We start from the raw sequence: 16,966 nt of genomic DNA, 5'->3' as shown, positions 1-16,966 counted from the left end.
TTCATCCTCACTTAATTTTATGTGGGTCTGAGAATGTAGGTCTGTGCAATGGAATAAAGAATTTAGGCCAAAGGCCAATCGCTGGGACCTATGAAGTCATTCAGTTCTGAAGCGGAAATTGGGAGTAGAAAGGTTTGAAAGGTGTATAAGGAGGAAAACCTTGCTGTTGCACTATGAAACAAGTGTTAAGAGAGGTTGGATAGCAAGATGGAAGAAAGAGAGCATGAATGGAGGTATAGTAAAAAGGAATGAAAGGGGTTGCAGCTAGGGACCGAAGGAACGCTGCAATGAACCCTGAGTCATGCCTACAGTGCACCTTGTAGGTCTGTACAGCAATACTAAATGGTTCAAACGAAACTTGATTTGCTACATTGCTTTTACTACCAGTTTTCTTCTTGCTTCTTTATCTTATAGCCTTTCTTCTCAAGCATAATGTTTGATCATTTAGAAACTGGATCTTCCCGTTTGATTTGTATTTTGAACGTAGAAGTAAAATTAGCATATCATAGAAGGATTGTCTCATAAGGCCAGTAACATCTGTTTCTAAGAAGCTGGTTTGGTGTTTCTGGGACGTATGTACTTAGCCTATGAGCAAGTTCCACGTCAATTTTCATACATTTTTCCTAATGACAGAGTAGGATCAAAATCATTATGCCTAGTAAATGATTAAGCTCTCTGCTGGACCTGCTGATATTACTTTGGACATTGCTCCTGGGAGACACTTGATTGTATACCGTCTCCTCTCTCTCTCTCTCTCTCTCTCTCTCTCTCTCTCTCTCTCTCTCTCTCTCTCTCTCTCTCTTCCTCTTAGTTTACATCAGGCTTTGCATTCCTGTAAATACCGTGTGAAAATCGTGAACTCGAGAGTCAGTCCGTTCGATCAGCCATGGCATTCACTTCTTTTCAAGAAAATAGTTTCTCCGTAGGGGGCTAGTGACGTCAGTACACCTCACGGGGTGAACTGTAGGCGTTAGTAAAATAAAAACTAAATAAAAATGCCTAAAAAGTAATTAAGAATAAAAAATAAATAAAAACAAAAATAAACGATTAAAATTAAAGGAAAAAAAAAAAGCTTTTTTGCAGCGTCCGTTTGGCCCCGAGCTGCAACCCCTTTCATTCTTTTTACTGTACCTCCATTCATATGATCTTTCTTCCAACTTGCTATCCACCCTCTCCTAACAATTGTTTCATAGTGAAACTGCGAGGTATTCCTGCTGCTACACCTTTCAAACTTACCTACTCTCAATTTCCCTTTCAGCGCTGAATGACCTCATAGGTCCCAACTCTTGGCCGTTGGCCTAAACACTATATTCCATTCCATTCCATTCAAGAAAACAGTTTACCTTCAGTTGTGGGACTGAGCTGGCTATAGTCATTGTCGGCATCATCTGTGTTAATTTCTGGAGACCTTCCCTATGGGTCTCATTGGTTCTTTCCGCCGGAACACACTTATTTGTCACAGTGTATAACTGAATAACGAAAATATGGAACGTGATGAATATAGATATAAAGGCAATGCCACAAGGAAAGTGAAACAACCGAGTGCTAGGTGACGTACTAGGCCATTCGACTTACTGCAGTCTACTAAGGCTGCTAAGCAAAGGACAGTAAGTCGAAAGGCCTAGCACCACTCCGTCGTTTCACTTTCCTTCGTGGCATTGCCTTTATTTATTTGTCATAGTGTATGGCTTTCTTGAATAACTTTCTCTTCCGTGTCACAGCTGTTTTTGAATAACTATTTTCTTTTTGAAAGACTTTAATTTTCACAGTTTTAGTTCTTGGTGCAACCTACTGATTAAAAAGAAACTGGGAGCCCTGTAATCGTGGATTCTTTTACCAGTGTCTTTGTTACATCTAGGCTCCATTAATCTTTGTTTGTCCATGTTCCCACGTGTATTTATAGGCTACTTTCGATACTTGATTTCTTCAAGTCCTTTACTTGTTTTGATTTTACTTTTCAAGAAAAGTAAAACGGATGGACGTGTACGGATCTTGCATCATATTTTCACAAGTGTCTTCTGTTTTCACCATAACAATTTTTGTAAGACATTTCTGTGTAAGTGTATTCAAGTGTATTATATTTACATCCGTTCTAAAGCTTTACATTTTCTGGTTGGTTTCCGAGAAAAACTACACACACCAGAGTTTTTTCTACCCTTAATATATGATGCTATATTCATATGTAGTCGGTATTACTTAATTGTTTTATTTTTATCGATATTTCATGTACCTTCTCAGCCAAGTATCTGTGAGGAGTGATGTAGAAATCTGGTCAGTTTTGACGTAGTAATCTGATTACATTCAATACGTTTTCTTACTTACAGTTTTGTTTCCCAGCCATTGAATGTTCAAGAATAAACAACTTAATTATAGTTCTTCGTAATAAATTGTTTTCAACCATGATTATTCTTCTCTGTAGTTCTAGTATGATTTAGAGTAATATGTTTAGACCTACGCAGAGGTTATCTCTTCTTTTCATGATTCTGGGTAAATATATTGATTCATCTTGCTGTTATATTGGTATCTAAACAGATGATGGATCTCTGTCCATGACATGAGGGCCTCGGCAAAATATAAATTTTGTCTGATGAATTAATGTCTCTCAAGTCAAGGTATCTCCCAGACCTTGGGCATACAAGTTCTGCTGTATACAGTCGTGCTTCTGTCTAGATATTCTGGCATTTAAAGATCTGTATTACATAGTAACTATCAGAGACATTGCCATACTTACCAGGTAGCCTACACATAGCATATCTTTGTGTTCCTTCTTACCTGTAAGCATTTAGTGATGCAATGATTAATTTCTTCTGGTTTCAATCTTTTTAGGGTCTTTTTCATATTTTATCAGATATTTTAGCGTTTTGTTCTTGTTTTTTTATATATATTCCATATTATAATTGTGTTCGTTATCTTTTAAAACATTTTGTGACCGTTGAAATCTGCTTTTCTTCCCTTTCCGTCATCCTTGATGCTCGTTTCCCCGCTTTTCTCCAAGCTCGTACTTTTTGGGTCCTTTAGCTGTTTTCAGTTGGAAAACTCAATAAGGAAGTGACCATCTTTTGACTGCATTGTGCATTCTACAGGATTTTCACGAATCTCTGTGGGGTCAATTGGCTTTAGAACCGGAGCACTCTTCTTTCTCAATCTGCACAGTATTTTTCCCCTCTGCTTTTAGAGCCATGTTACCAGGGGCTAAGCATCACCCTTTCAGGCCACGGTACTTGAATAAAAACTGGGCCCCTCCCGCACTTTCCCTCTACCCCTGGGAGCCTTACGCCATCACCTCCATCCCAGGCCTCACACAATTCAAGTGTTCAGCTACAGGCTTAAATTAAATATTAGGAATATATCAAACTCAATTACTTTGTAGGAATTTATTGCAAGAGTAAGTGGAAGTACCAAAAATATAGTTGATCATCAGTTAATAAGAATTAAAAAAAAAAAAAATAAATAATAATAATAATAATAATAATAGTATTGTTATGGGAGCATGGGCCCTTTGAGCATCCTTCATCCTTTGATTTTGTTTATTCTCCAAAAAGAAAAGTTCAAATAAATAAGCTGCTGTCACGGGCCCTTCAGACTGCTGGGCCCCTGGAAAGTAGGCATGGTAGCCTTTCCCCACCCCAAAGCTTGGGCCCTGCATATTACTCATGAGTTTACTCACGGTTTCCGTTTCTCCAGAGAGATTCTTCCACCTCATCTGATTTCTCTGCGAGCCCGGTAGTGGGTAAGTGACGTCAGTGCACCCCACTTGGTGCACTGTAGGCATTACTAGAGGGTGTTTTCAGCGTCCCTTCGGCCCCTAGCTGCAACCCCCCCCCCCACTTTCTAGCATTTTACTTTACCCCCAGTCTCGCTTCGTTTCTTCCATCTTGCTGTCTAACCTCTCTAACCATTACTTCTCAGTGGAGTTTTCTCCCAGTTTCACCTTTAGAGCTCATGATTCATTCATTCATTCATTCATTCATTCACTCATTCGCTCACTCACTCGTCAACATGATCCCCAAATCCATGGCATCTAAAGCTTATCTCTTCCCGTACATATTCTTTTGTTATTTTAAATTCTATTTCTACGGTTCTATCACGATACATATGGTACCACTGGTTACTAACTTATGGTACCTCTGGTTACTAAGTTATGGTACCACCGGTTACGAACTTATGGTACCATTGATTACTGCAAAATCCATTTTCGTCTTTTCCATACTGGATTCTAGGTCTTGTTTTTCTGCTTTTGTTTTCTTTCCGATTTTGAATATTTTTCCTTTCCTTAATTTTAATTGTAGAACATAAAGGACTGGAATTTTACCATTTTAGTCTCCCAGTGCACAGTTCTCGTGTGTAGTAGTAGTAGTAGTAGTAGTAGTAGTAGTAGTAGTAGTAGTAGTAGTAAAGATATGTTCTTGAAACGACTCCCTGGCTCGTTCTATTTTGCCTTTGGATGTGGTCATTTAAGTATATTTTCCCTTAGCACGTCTGCTGACGGCAGTGCTCAGTAAATTAAAGAAGAAGAAGAAACATCTTGCCTTATAAAGCTCCTCATAGATGATCAACTAAGAGGCCCTTATGGAATGGAGCCGTTTCAAAGACAAATCCCGCTTACTACTAATACTACTACTAATTCGCTGGACAAAAAGCATAGCAACCACATGTAATAAATACAGCATAGAGATGAAAGGAATGAGAGAGTACTAAAAAAAAACATTAAAAGAGTAATTAAAAATAAAAATTAAGCAAGAGATTGAAAGCACTTGGAAGAGACGAGAGAAGAAATAAAGTAGAAATTTATTGGCAATATTCGGTAAAGAAAAAATGAGTTTAGAAACATCTCTAACTTTTTGGGGTTCTTGTTGCAGAAGAGCGTAACGTTCAAAGATTAAAATAAACAGACTGATGAAACATTAAATAAAGTTAAGCTAACGATTAAAATTGTAAATAACAAAAGAATTCATTGTCAGTTTGATTAATGTAATAACAGTATGAAAGAGATGAGCTACAGAGAAAACTGTTTCAGGTTAAATAGCTCAGCAGATAACACGAACGGTGTAGTGTGCCTGCAACTGTGTGACTGTGTGTGTGTGTGGAACGAGCGCTTAGGAACCAGGAACCACGTGATTGCTCGCAACTGTGTTCGTAGGGTAAGCGCTTGAAGGACAGGGGACCACCGGTAATGCATCTTAACGTTAATTCACCAAATAATGCTTATTATGCTTTTTCATATAAACATATAAATATACAGTATGTAGATGTATATATATATAATTATATATATATATATATATATATATATATATATATATATATATATATATATATATATATATATATATATATTGATGCCTTTCTGTCAGGCCCCATTAACTTGTTACAGTTGATAATTACCTTGAAAGCCTGTTTATTCGTGCATTAATTGCTCTTGAATAGATATACCTTTCATTTCTTCTTAAATATATATATAAAATCTCCCATCTTTTTAGTCCTTAAATATCTGTATAAAATCTCTCATCTTTTTAGTCCCTGGAACAACTTACAAGTGGAATTTTGTTTTTATTGCACCTTGACTCCTTGCATTTATAATTGCCCATGTATCTAAATGTAAGCGCTTGTTTATGTGAAATGCGTAAAAAAACGCGAATGTTACTGACGATATATATGTAAGCACAAGAAATTTGTCTTGTTAAAATCGATCGCATCTGTATAGGAAATCTCGAGTAACTGGCCATTTCTATACTTCATATTGCTCTTGTAAGTCCTTTGCCTATTTTATGTACATCTTCTTCCCTAATTTCAGTGAATAAAAAACAACATTCCTCTCTCTAAAACTGTTCAGTATTCCCGAAGCGCAATTGGATGACCCAAGTTTTGATCGATTAAATCTTTGTCCTGAGTCGAAGCTCTGACCAAACTTGACCGTATTGCTAACGGAATGTTATAGGAAAAACATTATTCCTCATAAGCAGTATTTGTTCATTCAATCCTAGACCTCGAATAACCGGTTTTGAAGTCAAATAATATAGTCTTATGTCAGCTGTCTTAAGAAGTTTATATTTGTATGGGACTGGCGTCATTAGTACTACCTTTAGCATCTTTTTTCACGTATCAATGCAATTCTATAACCATACTGTTTTATGTTTTATATATCTTCCAAGCTCTAGTGATCAATAAAATTTCATCTTGCCGTCGTATAGTTGCTTTTCAGAAAAAGATTTAACCTTCGTTGTCATTCCATTTTCATTCAGCAGTAAAACAACGTTATCTTATATAAAGATGAATTCATTATCAAATAGAAATAAACTGCACACTTCAGTGAACATTTTTATATGACATGCTGAATTACAATTGGGGAATATTTTAGTTAATCTCTTTAATAGAGACGTAAAAGTGCAACATCATTGGCAGCTGGGTGTCACCACATAACCACATGTTTTCAAGTCGAAGTCTAATCGGGCCGCACCTTATAGCTTAGAATACTACTAAAACAGGAATTTGATATCAAAATAACTCTTATCCATTGTAAGAAATAAAACACAATGAAAGCAGGTCACAGTCAGTCAAGAAAAATGTTGGTTTTGTTCCAAGAGAAGACGACCGGCGAGTTCGTTTAGTAACGCAAGCCCTGGCTGACCAGCTCCTCCGATCAGCTGTTATTGTGCACCGTTTGAACGTCTTGTTATGTAGAACGTCGCTGTTCTTCGTTGTTTGCCGTTCATGTGGAGTGAACAGAAGTGAATGGAAGATGTCAACGGTGTTGGAATTGCTCCTCGGGGGCCAGGTCGTGCCCCAAATGCTTATCGAGTGGTTAGATGGTTTGCCAGTGGTTAGTATAGGCCCAGACTGTTTTGCTCAGGTATCCTCGGGATGATCATATGCTTACGCTTGGGCCTTATGCCAGGGAAGACTAGCCATTCGTAGCCAGAGAATCATTCAGAGGCTATCGTTGCCAGAACTATTAACCTACCGTCGGGTATAGGCCAGACAAAGACCGTTTTAGCCTGGTTGTAGGTCATGCCAAATGTATTGAAAGTCGACAAGGCTAACCCATGTGTGTAATTTAGGCTAGGATGCCACGGTTTTGCTTTCACTTGTTGGGACTTAGTCCAAATTAGTATTAAAACATCGACGTTTTTCCATTTGCATTCCCCAAATACACTCCTGGCTCCATTAACTAGGCTACCCAACGTAGCCTAGTCCATTCATAGGTGTGTGGTACTTAACTTTGTGCCCCTTAGGGTGTTAGTGCCGTCAGTGCACCCTGTAGGCATTACTTTAGGGTCCTTGCAGCATCCTCTCGGCCACTAGCTGCAACCTCTTTATGTTTCATTCCTTTTACTATACCTCTGTTCATATTTTCTTTCGTCCATCTTACTTTCCATCTTCTCCTAAGAATTGTTTCATAGCGCAACCCAGGTTTTCCTCCTGCCTCCTGGTGCACCTTTAAAACCCTCTTACTGTTAATTTCCCGTCCAGCACTAAATGACTTCATAGGTCCCAGTGTTTGGCCTTTGACCTAACTTTTGTATTCCATTCTGTTCCTTAACTTTGTGTGTGTGTGTGACTGTAAAAATTCAACCGTTGAATCCGATGCAGTTTCATTTTTCATTCAAAATTTATAAAAGCAAACTCCAGACTAAGTCAACCTACCTTTGCTATTTCACATAGTAATTGAGTAATATGCAGACAAAGGGGTCGCAGCTTACTTGTGGGGAGGGTCCAGGGAGGCAAAGCCCTCCTGGCCCATTAGGGGCATGGCATCCTAGGTAAGGTTAGGCAAAGGTAGGTCTGGTTTGGTCTTATTCCCTCTGAAATGCCTACTACAGTGAAGGGGTAGCCTAGGCCTGACCACCTGATCCCTCTGTCTACACTGGCTCCATGAAACCTGCATTAACAGAAGACATTTCGAGAAACACTGATTGTTTTTTGAAAACAGGGATGTCGGTTTATCAGTAAAGTTTATCAAAAGTTCTGAAAAATAATTGAAGCAGATATGACATCATGAGGTCAAATTTTTCTCCTGTAATGGGTTTCACTTAGGAACATAGTTTATTTTGGGAGTTGTGTAAAGCTTTTTTTGCAGTTTTACCATTATTGGGTTACGTTTCTCACAGCCTTATTATGCTTGCCAATTTTTTTTACATTACCGTTTGTGTTTCCTTCTCGTTACATACGAAAACTCTCATTTACCTTATGCATAGCTTAATCTTTCTCTAGGCAACGTACCCTTTTTTAAGAATGACAAGAGTCAGTTGGATACCCAGCAGGAATTGACCCATCCTATATTAAGTCTACAAAGTTAAGCATGAAGATATAGCCTAGGAAGACAACTGGAATTATTTGCCCAAGGCATGAAACATTTGGTACTTTTTGGCTCCCCATAGCCTATATTACTTGTGTTTTTGCAACATGGTTAGGAAAACCACATGGTTTTGTAATTTGTTCCCTCCCCAGTAACAATTGTATACCATAAAAATCACAGTCAAAGCTAGGTTTGTTCTTACAAAATGCAAACCAGAGCCTTTTACCTAGAGCCTTCCTGGAACAAGCTAGAAATGGTCATTAAAGTGGTTAATTTATGCCTGCTAACCTGGCAGTAACCTGTCACCTTTCCTTTGGCTATATTCTGGGCTCATATGCTGTTGCAATGGAAAAAGTTACTAGTTACTGACAACTGAATGGTGCAGAACATTGCCACTCACCCACCTGCCACCATAAACCACCTTTTTACTAAGACAACAAAATCCAGCCTGATCTGCAAAAATTTCTGTTTAAAAGGCTGTGATTTGTTTATCAAGAAAAAATACAAATTGTCTGGAATCTTGTATATTTCATGCATGCTTTAGGCCTTAAAGCATCCATACAGTATGAATAAAAAATATAAGAAATTAATATTTGTACTGTCAAAACAGATGTCTAACAGTTTCTCACTTTAAATACTTTTTATTGTATCTGAAGTAATTTGTGTATAAAATGTGTAGTAAAATCCCAAAATGGACAAATTAACATAAAACTGTATGTCTTAAAGTAGTATGTCTCAGTACCTAAAAATTGATTGGCATAATATTATTCTGACTCTTCAAACAAAGGTATCATATACACTGTTGGCAATGCATATCCAGTCCAGTTTGATGGCAATGCTATATCCAGTCTAGCAGTTGCTAATAGACTTCAAGACTGTAAAACCTCTAGCTGAATGTATTGTTGTGTGCAAGGAACATGTGAGGAAAAGTAATGTAGTATTGTGCAATAATTGATTCACTGTTACAATATTGTAACATTGTTTGCCATCAATGAAAATGGGATAAGCAAAGTTCTTTCCCAAATTAATAAGACAAGAGGAAAAAGGTACAATACTTGTACTATGAATTAGTAGAACTGGTTGTGGATGTTTACTGGTGTATGAGAAAGCTAGTGGGGAGTGAATATGATGAAATGAGGTTTTATATGATAAAGATAAGAGGCATTGATAATGTTTCCCATAAACCAGGTGTTCATTATAACTAAATCTTGTAACCCTCTGCTTTATGATAGGTACTGGCAAATTTAAGGAATTGTTCAAGTTCAGTGAGATGTTTTAAACTTTATTAATTTTATTCTCTTAGCTTGGTAATAGAGTGGAATACAATTTTTATAAGTTTCTTGTTTTTCAGAAAGGAATCCTGGGAGATGTTTCATCACAGCGCATAGAATTTATTCCAGTGTTTTTAAATTTCCTTCGGGATCAGTCCAGCAGGTGAGTTGCTTTCATTAGAATATACTGTATAATATTAAATTTCATAAATGATTTTTTTTTTTTTCAAAATATATATTGTATTTAATAAATGGTAAAAGGAAAAAGAACTCTGAATTAAGAAGATATAAAACATTATAGTATAATAGCCATTTATGATTGATATATGGTGTTAACCCCCCCCCATTTTCTTCTCATTTTTTAGAGAAAATTCCTTAAATTCTATGAAATGAGGTCTTTGTTCGTTCCAGTAAATGAAGTATTTTATTATGTTAACTAGCATTGTCATTATATGGAACTTGTCCTCTTCTCTTCAGAAATTATTTATTGTATATCTTTAACCACTCTAGTCCTTACTAGCTAGGACCAGTTGATTTTCAGTGATACAGTGATATGTTGACCACTTGATACAGTGATATCTTGGTACTTGTCGAATTCGATACTTGATGCATTTTGATGAGAAAAAACTGTCTTGGTACTCATCATTATCTTGGCATTCAATGCGCAACCCAATGCTGTACATGTTTGTCTCGAGATGCCGTGACACAATACCTCTTCCACACCAAACAAAGAATACAGCATTAGTCACAGAGTAGCTCTCAATTAGTGCAGAATCCTTCTCAGTTCACCCTAACCTCTTTTTGTTTTTGTTTTTTTCGCTATGTTAGTGCATACTGTACATAATGGCTCTGGGGTGAGCTTCATTTTTGGTAAAATATCGTAGGCAAGGTTTACTCTGTCTGTCACGTTTTCCAACAGTTCCATTAATAATTCACTTTACTATACATCTTAACTTTTGCCTAAGTCAAATATATACTTAGCTAAAGTCTTCATACGTTCCCGACAGAATTTCAAAACTTAAGGCCTGTTGTACGCAATTACTAGGTCAGGTGATTATGAACCATACCCGGCCATGCAAAACACTGGGTAAACAGAATAGGAACCATTCAACCAAATCTAATCAGATTTTCTTTGTTCGCTGGTTACCTGCAATATCTGTTGTTGGTTCTCCTGTCTTTGATTTTCAAAACTCGCTTGCTGAGGATCTTTGGTTAGTACCTGATTTTGGTGGGAGGCGGGTATCAGATCCATTTTTTTTTCAGATTTTCTCTTGTGGACTGTTTTTGGTCATTTGCTTTTGGCCATTGTTCATTAAGATGTCACGTTAATATTTTGGTTGTGTTTTTGGTGTTCGACAAGAATGTGTGACTTGCCATACGCTCTTTGTGGACCGTTTTTGACTTTTGCTTTGACTTTTCTTATAATTAAGATTGTTCTTCTAGCAATAGAGTCTGCAGGAGGGTGAAAATTGTGAGGATCAAGAATGGAAGGTTTTGTCTTCTTATCTGAATGAAGCTTGTTCAATGCTCTATGATAATCAGTTAGGAAGGCTTCCTCCAGAAGTCTGAGGGTGAGTGGAAGAAATATGAAGCCTCTGCTGAGCAAATTGGAGCGTGATAGGCTGAGGAGATCTTCCTCCTAAGTGCATCCTTAGATGGACAGTCCCTTTTTCCCTTCTAGTAACCTGTGGTAAATTTTAGTACTAACCCTGTAGTTTGTTGCTGCAGAAGGTAATTCCCTGGCTCTCGTGTGAAGTCAACTGCGTGCTCTTGAAACTTAAGGTAATGCAGTTCAAACGATAGTGTTAGTGCAGTGTCCCCAGTGTTGTGGAGGGGGTCAGATCGGCCCTATAATGCCTCTAGGCCTGGACCTCTTCCAAACTCCCAGGACCAGTGGAGGGGAATGTCGAAAGCCGCATGAGAGTTACGATGGAGCATCCCCAACGATCTGGCGTCCCTTCGGCAGATCCTGATGACGCGTCCCAGGCTGCCAGGGATCGTGCTCAGAAACGGCATCCTGAAAAAGTGTTTCTTGTCCTCCGACACGTCCTCCCGCCTCGTGGTTGGAGCTCGGTTGGACTCGCGCCCTCTGAAGAGATCCTGGAAGGCTCCGTCCTCTTCCTCTAGAGCGTTTGGACTCGAAAGCCCGTGGATATTCGCTCTGCAGAAGAGAATAAAGTTGTCAGGAAGAGAGCTCTCGACCCCTCCTCCTCTCCAGCAGGGGTGAAGGATTCTTCCCCTGTGGAAGAAGATTTTGCCCCTTTCCTTCCAGGTTCAGTTATCCCGAGCTTGTTGGATCTCCAACGCTAAAAGATTTTGTTGGGTTTGCAACAAGGATGATGCTCTCCTGTTAACCTTTCAAGATTCGAATCTGCCTGTTAAGAGGTACAGACTTTCACCTTCTCCTGCCAAGCTTCCACGTTCTAGAAGTTTTCTTCTTGTCTGTCGTCTAGAGAGAGTGTTTAGGGCGCCAGTCTTCCCGAGCAGGTGTTGGCCTTTTCCAGTCGCGCATCGGAGCGCGCTTCTCTTCCAGGCGCTCCACTGCTCTTCTCCTTTGGGCAGGCGCCGCGCGCTTCCAAGCTCCTGACCTTCCGGCACGCGCGACTCTCTTCTAGTACGCCCACGGAGCCTCCTCTCCTGGAAGGCTCTCACGCCATGGACGGACCCCCTCTCCTGTCATGGCTTCAAGTCTTGTGTTGACGCGCCATTCTCAGTTGTTCATCAGGAGTGCTTCTCCTTCCAGGCTACCGCTTCAACATCTGATGTCCTTCTCTTCTTTAGCCAGTACTTCCTCTCCGCCATGCTACTTGGAGGAACGATTCAGAAGATTAGCATGGCCCTGCGCAGGATGACACGCTAATCGTGAAGTGTTCCAAACGGTTTACTATCGGTTCTGATTCAAGAGTTTGGAGTTCCCGCTTTGTCATGCTGCCCCTCCTTCTCCAAGACCTTTGTGCAGAAGAACATCCTCTTTCGATCCAGCCTTTGTATGAAGAGAAACTTCTTTCGATTCTTCTTCCTCTGATTATCAACTCTGGCTTTTTTCTTAAGGATCTGTTTCCTGAGACTTTTGCAACCTAAGAAGGATCTCTCCACCTTCGCAGTTGTCTTTTTAAGGAGCCTCCTTTGAAAAATTGGGAAAATCAAATTTTCTGGGATATTTTAGACCAAGGAGCCTACATATCCTGACTATCTTCTCAGAAAGTTTTATTTAAAAGTTCTCTAATCAGTTAGACTTATAAACAAAACAGTAACCCTATCTTCAGCAAATTACATTTTTCGGGGAATGTAATGAAATTGACCATCTATCAAGTGGTAATTTTTTTAGCTTGAAATAATAATATCTTCAACTTTATGGATTGGCAACTCTGTGGACTTTGGCCAACAGGACTCAGGAATCCCGCGGGGCAGTCAGTGGCAGATGAGTCAGTGTTTTGTCTTGCTTGACAAAAAGCGAGGGACGGTTCCAACCTGAGCGTCGTTTTGACACTTTCATTTAGCTTCATTTGAAGAAGAGGTTAGTATTCAGGTCTTTTTTGGTCTTTTCATTATGTCAGAATCATCAAACTGTTTGTAACAGCAAGCAAATAAATACCTCAAAATTTGGTGAAAATAGATTTCTCAAAACTAAAGTTATCTGAAAATTCAAACTGCAGGACCCTTCATCGAAGAGGGTCAGACCTGATCTCAATGATACAAAAAGAAGGAGAAGGCTCTAAATATTTGCCCTAACAAGGGGTCTTCCATGTCCAGATCCTCCTTCAGAGCAAAAGACCAGAGAGAGAAGGTTTTCCCGAAGGAATGTCACTTCCAAGAGAGGTACCAAATGACTCCTTTCATCTCCAGACTCCCTTTGCAACCAGGCTTCATTTTGCACAAGCCTGGAAAGAGAGAGGGGCAGACGTTTGGTCCCTCCTATTTTAAGAAGAGGTTACCTTATTCCCTTCAGGGAAAGTCCTCCTCCATCAACTTTGTTTTTTTTCCCCAACTGCCTTCCTGTCAAAACAGAAAATTTTTTGACCTGCAGTGGAACAAATGTTGAGCGGAGAGCAGTGGAACAGGTCTTGACCTCCATTCCCCGGGTTTTTACAACAGATTGTTTCTGGTCCCAAAACTTTCAGTAGGCTGGAGACCCGTTCTGGATGTCAACAGGTCTGAATTTCTTGGTCCGGAAGGAAAAGTTCAAGATGGAGACTACCTCTTCAATTCTTGCAGCCCTTCATCCAGGGATTGGATGGTATCTTTGGATCTGCAAGATACTTATCTTCACGCCCCATTCATCCACGTTCAAGAAAGTATCTCAGGTTGTCTTGGGGACTAGGGAAAAGTTTTTCAATTCAGGTCCTCTCTGCTTTGGACTCTTTGACGACCCCCACGTTGAGTGTTCACCGCATCTTAAGCGAATGTTAAGCGCGTTGGCTTCACTTAGATGGGTGACCGCCTGGGATATCACCAGATGCTGTTGGCGCCACATTTTGCTCCGATTTTAGCGTCAATCAAAACAGTTGTCTGGAGTTGCACCTGTCGATCACTCACTCTACTGACGACTGTTGATTCGAAAGTCCCGGCGGACTATCTGGAGGACCTTCAGTTGACTCTGCAACAGAAAGTCCCACTTCTGGTCTGTTCGCAGCTGATCCCCTCACTGTCCATTTACCTGGGAATTCAGATGGATTCAGCTGCTTTTCTAGCGTCTCCATCCCAAGAGAAATAGATCTTCTGCATAGAAAAGTCTGACAGTTTTCTTGGAAAAGAAAACATGCTAGGTGAAGGAAGGATGAGTCTGCTGGGGACCATTTCCTCGCTGGAGACAGTTTGTTTTCTGGGAAAACTGCATCTCAGGCCTCTTCAGTTCTTTTTGTTGGAGAACTGGGACAAAGTCAAGGACTTGAGCAGAGGAATTGTTCCAATTCTTCCAAGATAAAGAGGATCTGTGGTGGTGGCTAGATCCAACGAAAATTATGCAAAAGGATCTCCCTTCAAGTTACTGAACCCCAACCTAGTGTTGTTTTCAGACGCCTCGGTCGTCAACATGGTTGGGGCAACACTAGAGGAGAGGAAGTGTTAGGCACCTGGGAGAGGAACCAGGTGTCCTGGCACATCAACAAGAAAGAGCTTTCAGCAGCTATCTTTTAGCTCTCATCAAGTTCTTCCTTGTCTCAGGTCAAGTTTCCAAGTGAACTTCTAGACAACACTCTGCCCTGGCTTATAAAGAAAACTACTTGTTCCTCCTTCTCCTTGCAAGAGAGATTATTCTTTGAGCCTATGGGCTCAGCAACATTTCAGATTCTCACAAGTTTTGTTGCAGGGGTCGAAAATGTTCGAGGGCAGACCTGCTCTGTTGGAAGGATCAACTCCTGCCCACAGAATGGACCCTTCATCAGGAGGTTTGCCAAGATTTTGGAAATTTTGGGGTCGCCATCTTGTGGATATTTTGCAACCTCAAGAAATGCAAGGCTCCTCTAACTAAAGCTCATCTGTACTCGACCCTGGGGCAGTTGCAATAGACAGCTCTTCCCTGGGATTGGACAGGAATAGATGTTTATGCCTTTTTCCCCATCTAAATTCTGGGAGAAGTCATAAGAAAGTTTGCGGCCTCACAAGGGACGAGGATGACCCTCAGCCCACGTTTTGGCCTTGAACCACTGGTTCTCAGAGGTTTCTCTTCTGGGTGGTAGATTTTCCGAGGACCCTTCCTATGAGAGCAGACCTGCTCAAACAAACCCACTTCAACAGATATCTTTGAATCTCCCCGCTCTGAACCTGACTGCTTTCAGACTATCGAAACTTGGTCAGAGCGAAGGGGTTTTTCTGGCCAAAGTGGCACGGCCATCGCTAGAGCCAGAAGTTCTTCATCTAAAGGATATATCTAGCGAAGTGAGGAACCTTCAAAGGTTGGTGTAGGAAGAAGGGATTTCCTCTTCCAGTACCACTGTGAGCCAGGTTGCTGATTTTCTCCTTTATCTTCCTGAGAAAAATTCGATATAGCAGTTCCGACTATCAAGTAAAGTTATCGGAGCATGCTTTCTTGTATTCAGACACAGAGGATTAGAATTGTCTAACAAAAGGACCTCCACGATCTTATAAGCTCTTTTGAAGACGTCCAAAATTCATCAGCTAATTCCCCCAGTTGGAACTTGGACATAGTGCTGAAATTTTTGATGTTTAAAAATTTTGAGCCTCTCCACTCTGCATCTCTTAAGGATGTTACCAGGAAAACATTCCTCTTTGCCCTTGCTCTCAGCTAAGAGAATAAGTGAAATACAAGTTTAGGCCGTCATGTGGGCTTCAAGGAACACAATGCTGTCTATTCTTTAAACCAAGTTCTTGGCTAAGAATGATAAATCTTCTAACCCTTGGCCTAGACACTTTGAAATTAAAGGTTTAGCTTCCTTATTGGACAGGAACCTGAGGGGAGTTCTATGTCCAGTTAGAGCTCTCAATTACTACCTTAAAAAGAACACAGGACACTGGGTGGTTCCTCGGATATTTTATGGTGTTCTGTGAGGCAACCAGTTAAACCTATGTCAAAGAATGCACTGGCATTCTTCATTAAGGACGTCATCAAGGGGCGCATACTCTCGTTGTGACGACTCCAACTTCAAGTTGTTGAGAGTTAACGCTCACGAGGTGAGAGCAGTTGCTACCTCCATGGCGTTCAAGAAAAATATGGTAATCAGTGACATTCTTAGTGCCACATTTTGGCGTGTAATTCAACGTTTGCCTCACTTCTCTTGGCAAGATGTTTAGGTAGCATATGAAAATTGCTTTCTCTGGGACCATACATTGCTGCTTCAGCAACCTGGGGACAGGGGCTAACTCTGATCCTATCCCTTGTTTTTAATTGGTGTGTTTTTATGGTTGTTGGGTCGAGAGGGTGATGGAAGTCTTTCCCAATCCTTTGCAAACTAACAAGCTTTAGGTGTTGGTTAGGTGGTTAGTAATGCTTGTTTTTGTCACTCTTTGTAAGAGGGATAGCCCCCATGATCTAGTCACATTGTAAGTGGTCACGCCCCTTTGACAGATCATCTAGAGGCTCTGCCAGCTAGTAGGTCACTACCTCCAGAAGGGGTCTCTAGTAAAGCAGAAGCAGACTAGCAGTGACAGTAACCACTCAGTCAGCTGCCCAATCAGATAAGGAACCAAAATAATTTTTATCCCAATAATTGGTTTTTTTTAATTCTTGGCTGTCTCTACCCCCTCCAAAGGTGGTATTCAGCTATATATATATCTGGCAGGTAAGTCTCATGAACAAAATGATATTTTAATGATAAAATAAAGTTTGTTCATACTTACCTGGCAGATATATATATTCATATTGCCCTCCCAGCCTCCCCTCAGGAGACAGGTGGAAGAGAAAATCTGAATAGAAAATGGGAATGGTTCCTGATACCCGCCA

The 16,966-nt window shown here is 40.1% G+C and overlaps 1 protein-coding gene across 3 annotated transcripts in view; it reads left to right on the top strand.

Moving 5' to 3' along the window:
- The window catches only part of dlt (codanin-1 like protein dlt), a 172,670-nt gene that overhangs the window by 128,911 nt on the left and 26,793 nt on the right, over window positions 1-16,966 (top strand). For 2 of the 3 annotated variants that reach the window (XM_067084611.1, XM_067084612.1), the window contains one exon: window positions 9,648-9,730. Coding sequence is in view for 1 of the 3 variants with exons in the window: in XM_067084610.1 (XP_066940711.1) it covers window positions 6,740-6,820; window positions 9,648-9,730 (164 nt within the window). In the remaining 2 variants the exon portion in view is untranslated. Of the gene's footprint in view, window positions 1-6,404; window positions 6,821-9,647; window positions 9,731-16,966 lie in introns of those variants that run through there. The other variant, XM_067084610.1, reaches the window with a different exon arrangement.

This window comes from Macrobrachium rosenbergii, chromosome 41 (genome assembly GCF_040412425.1).
Source record: "Macrobrachium rosenbergii isolate ZJJX-2024 chromosome 41, ASM4041242v1, whole genome shotgun sequence".
Taxonomy (NCBI): Eukaryota; Metazoa; Arthropoda; class Malacostraca; order Decapoda; family Palaemonidae; genus Macrobrachium; species Macrobrachium rosenbergii.
Note: the sequence above shows the minus strand (reverse complement) of the source record. Positions and strands in the feature narration are given on the sequence as shown.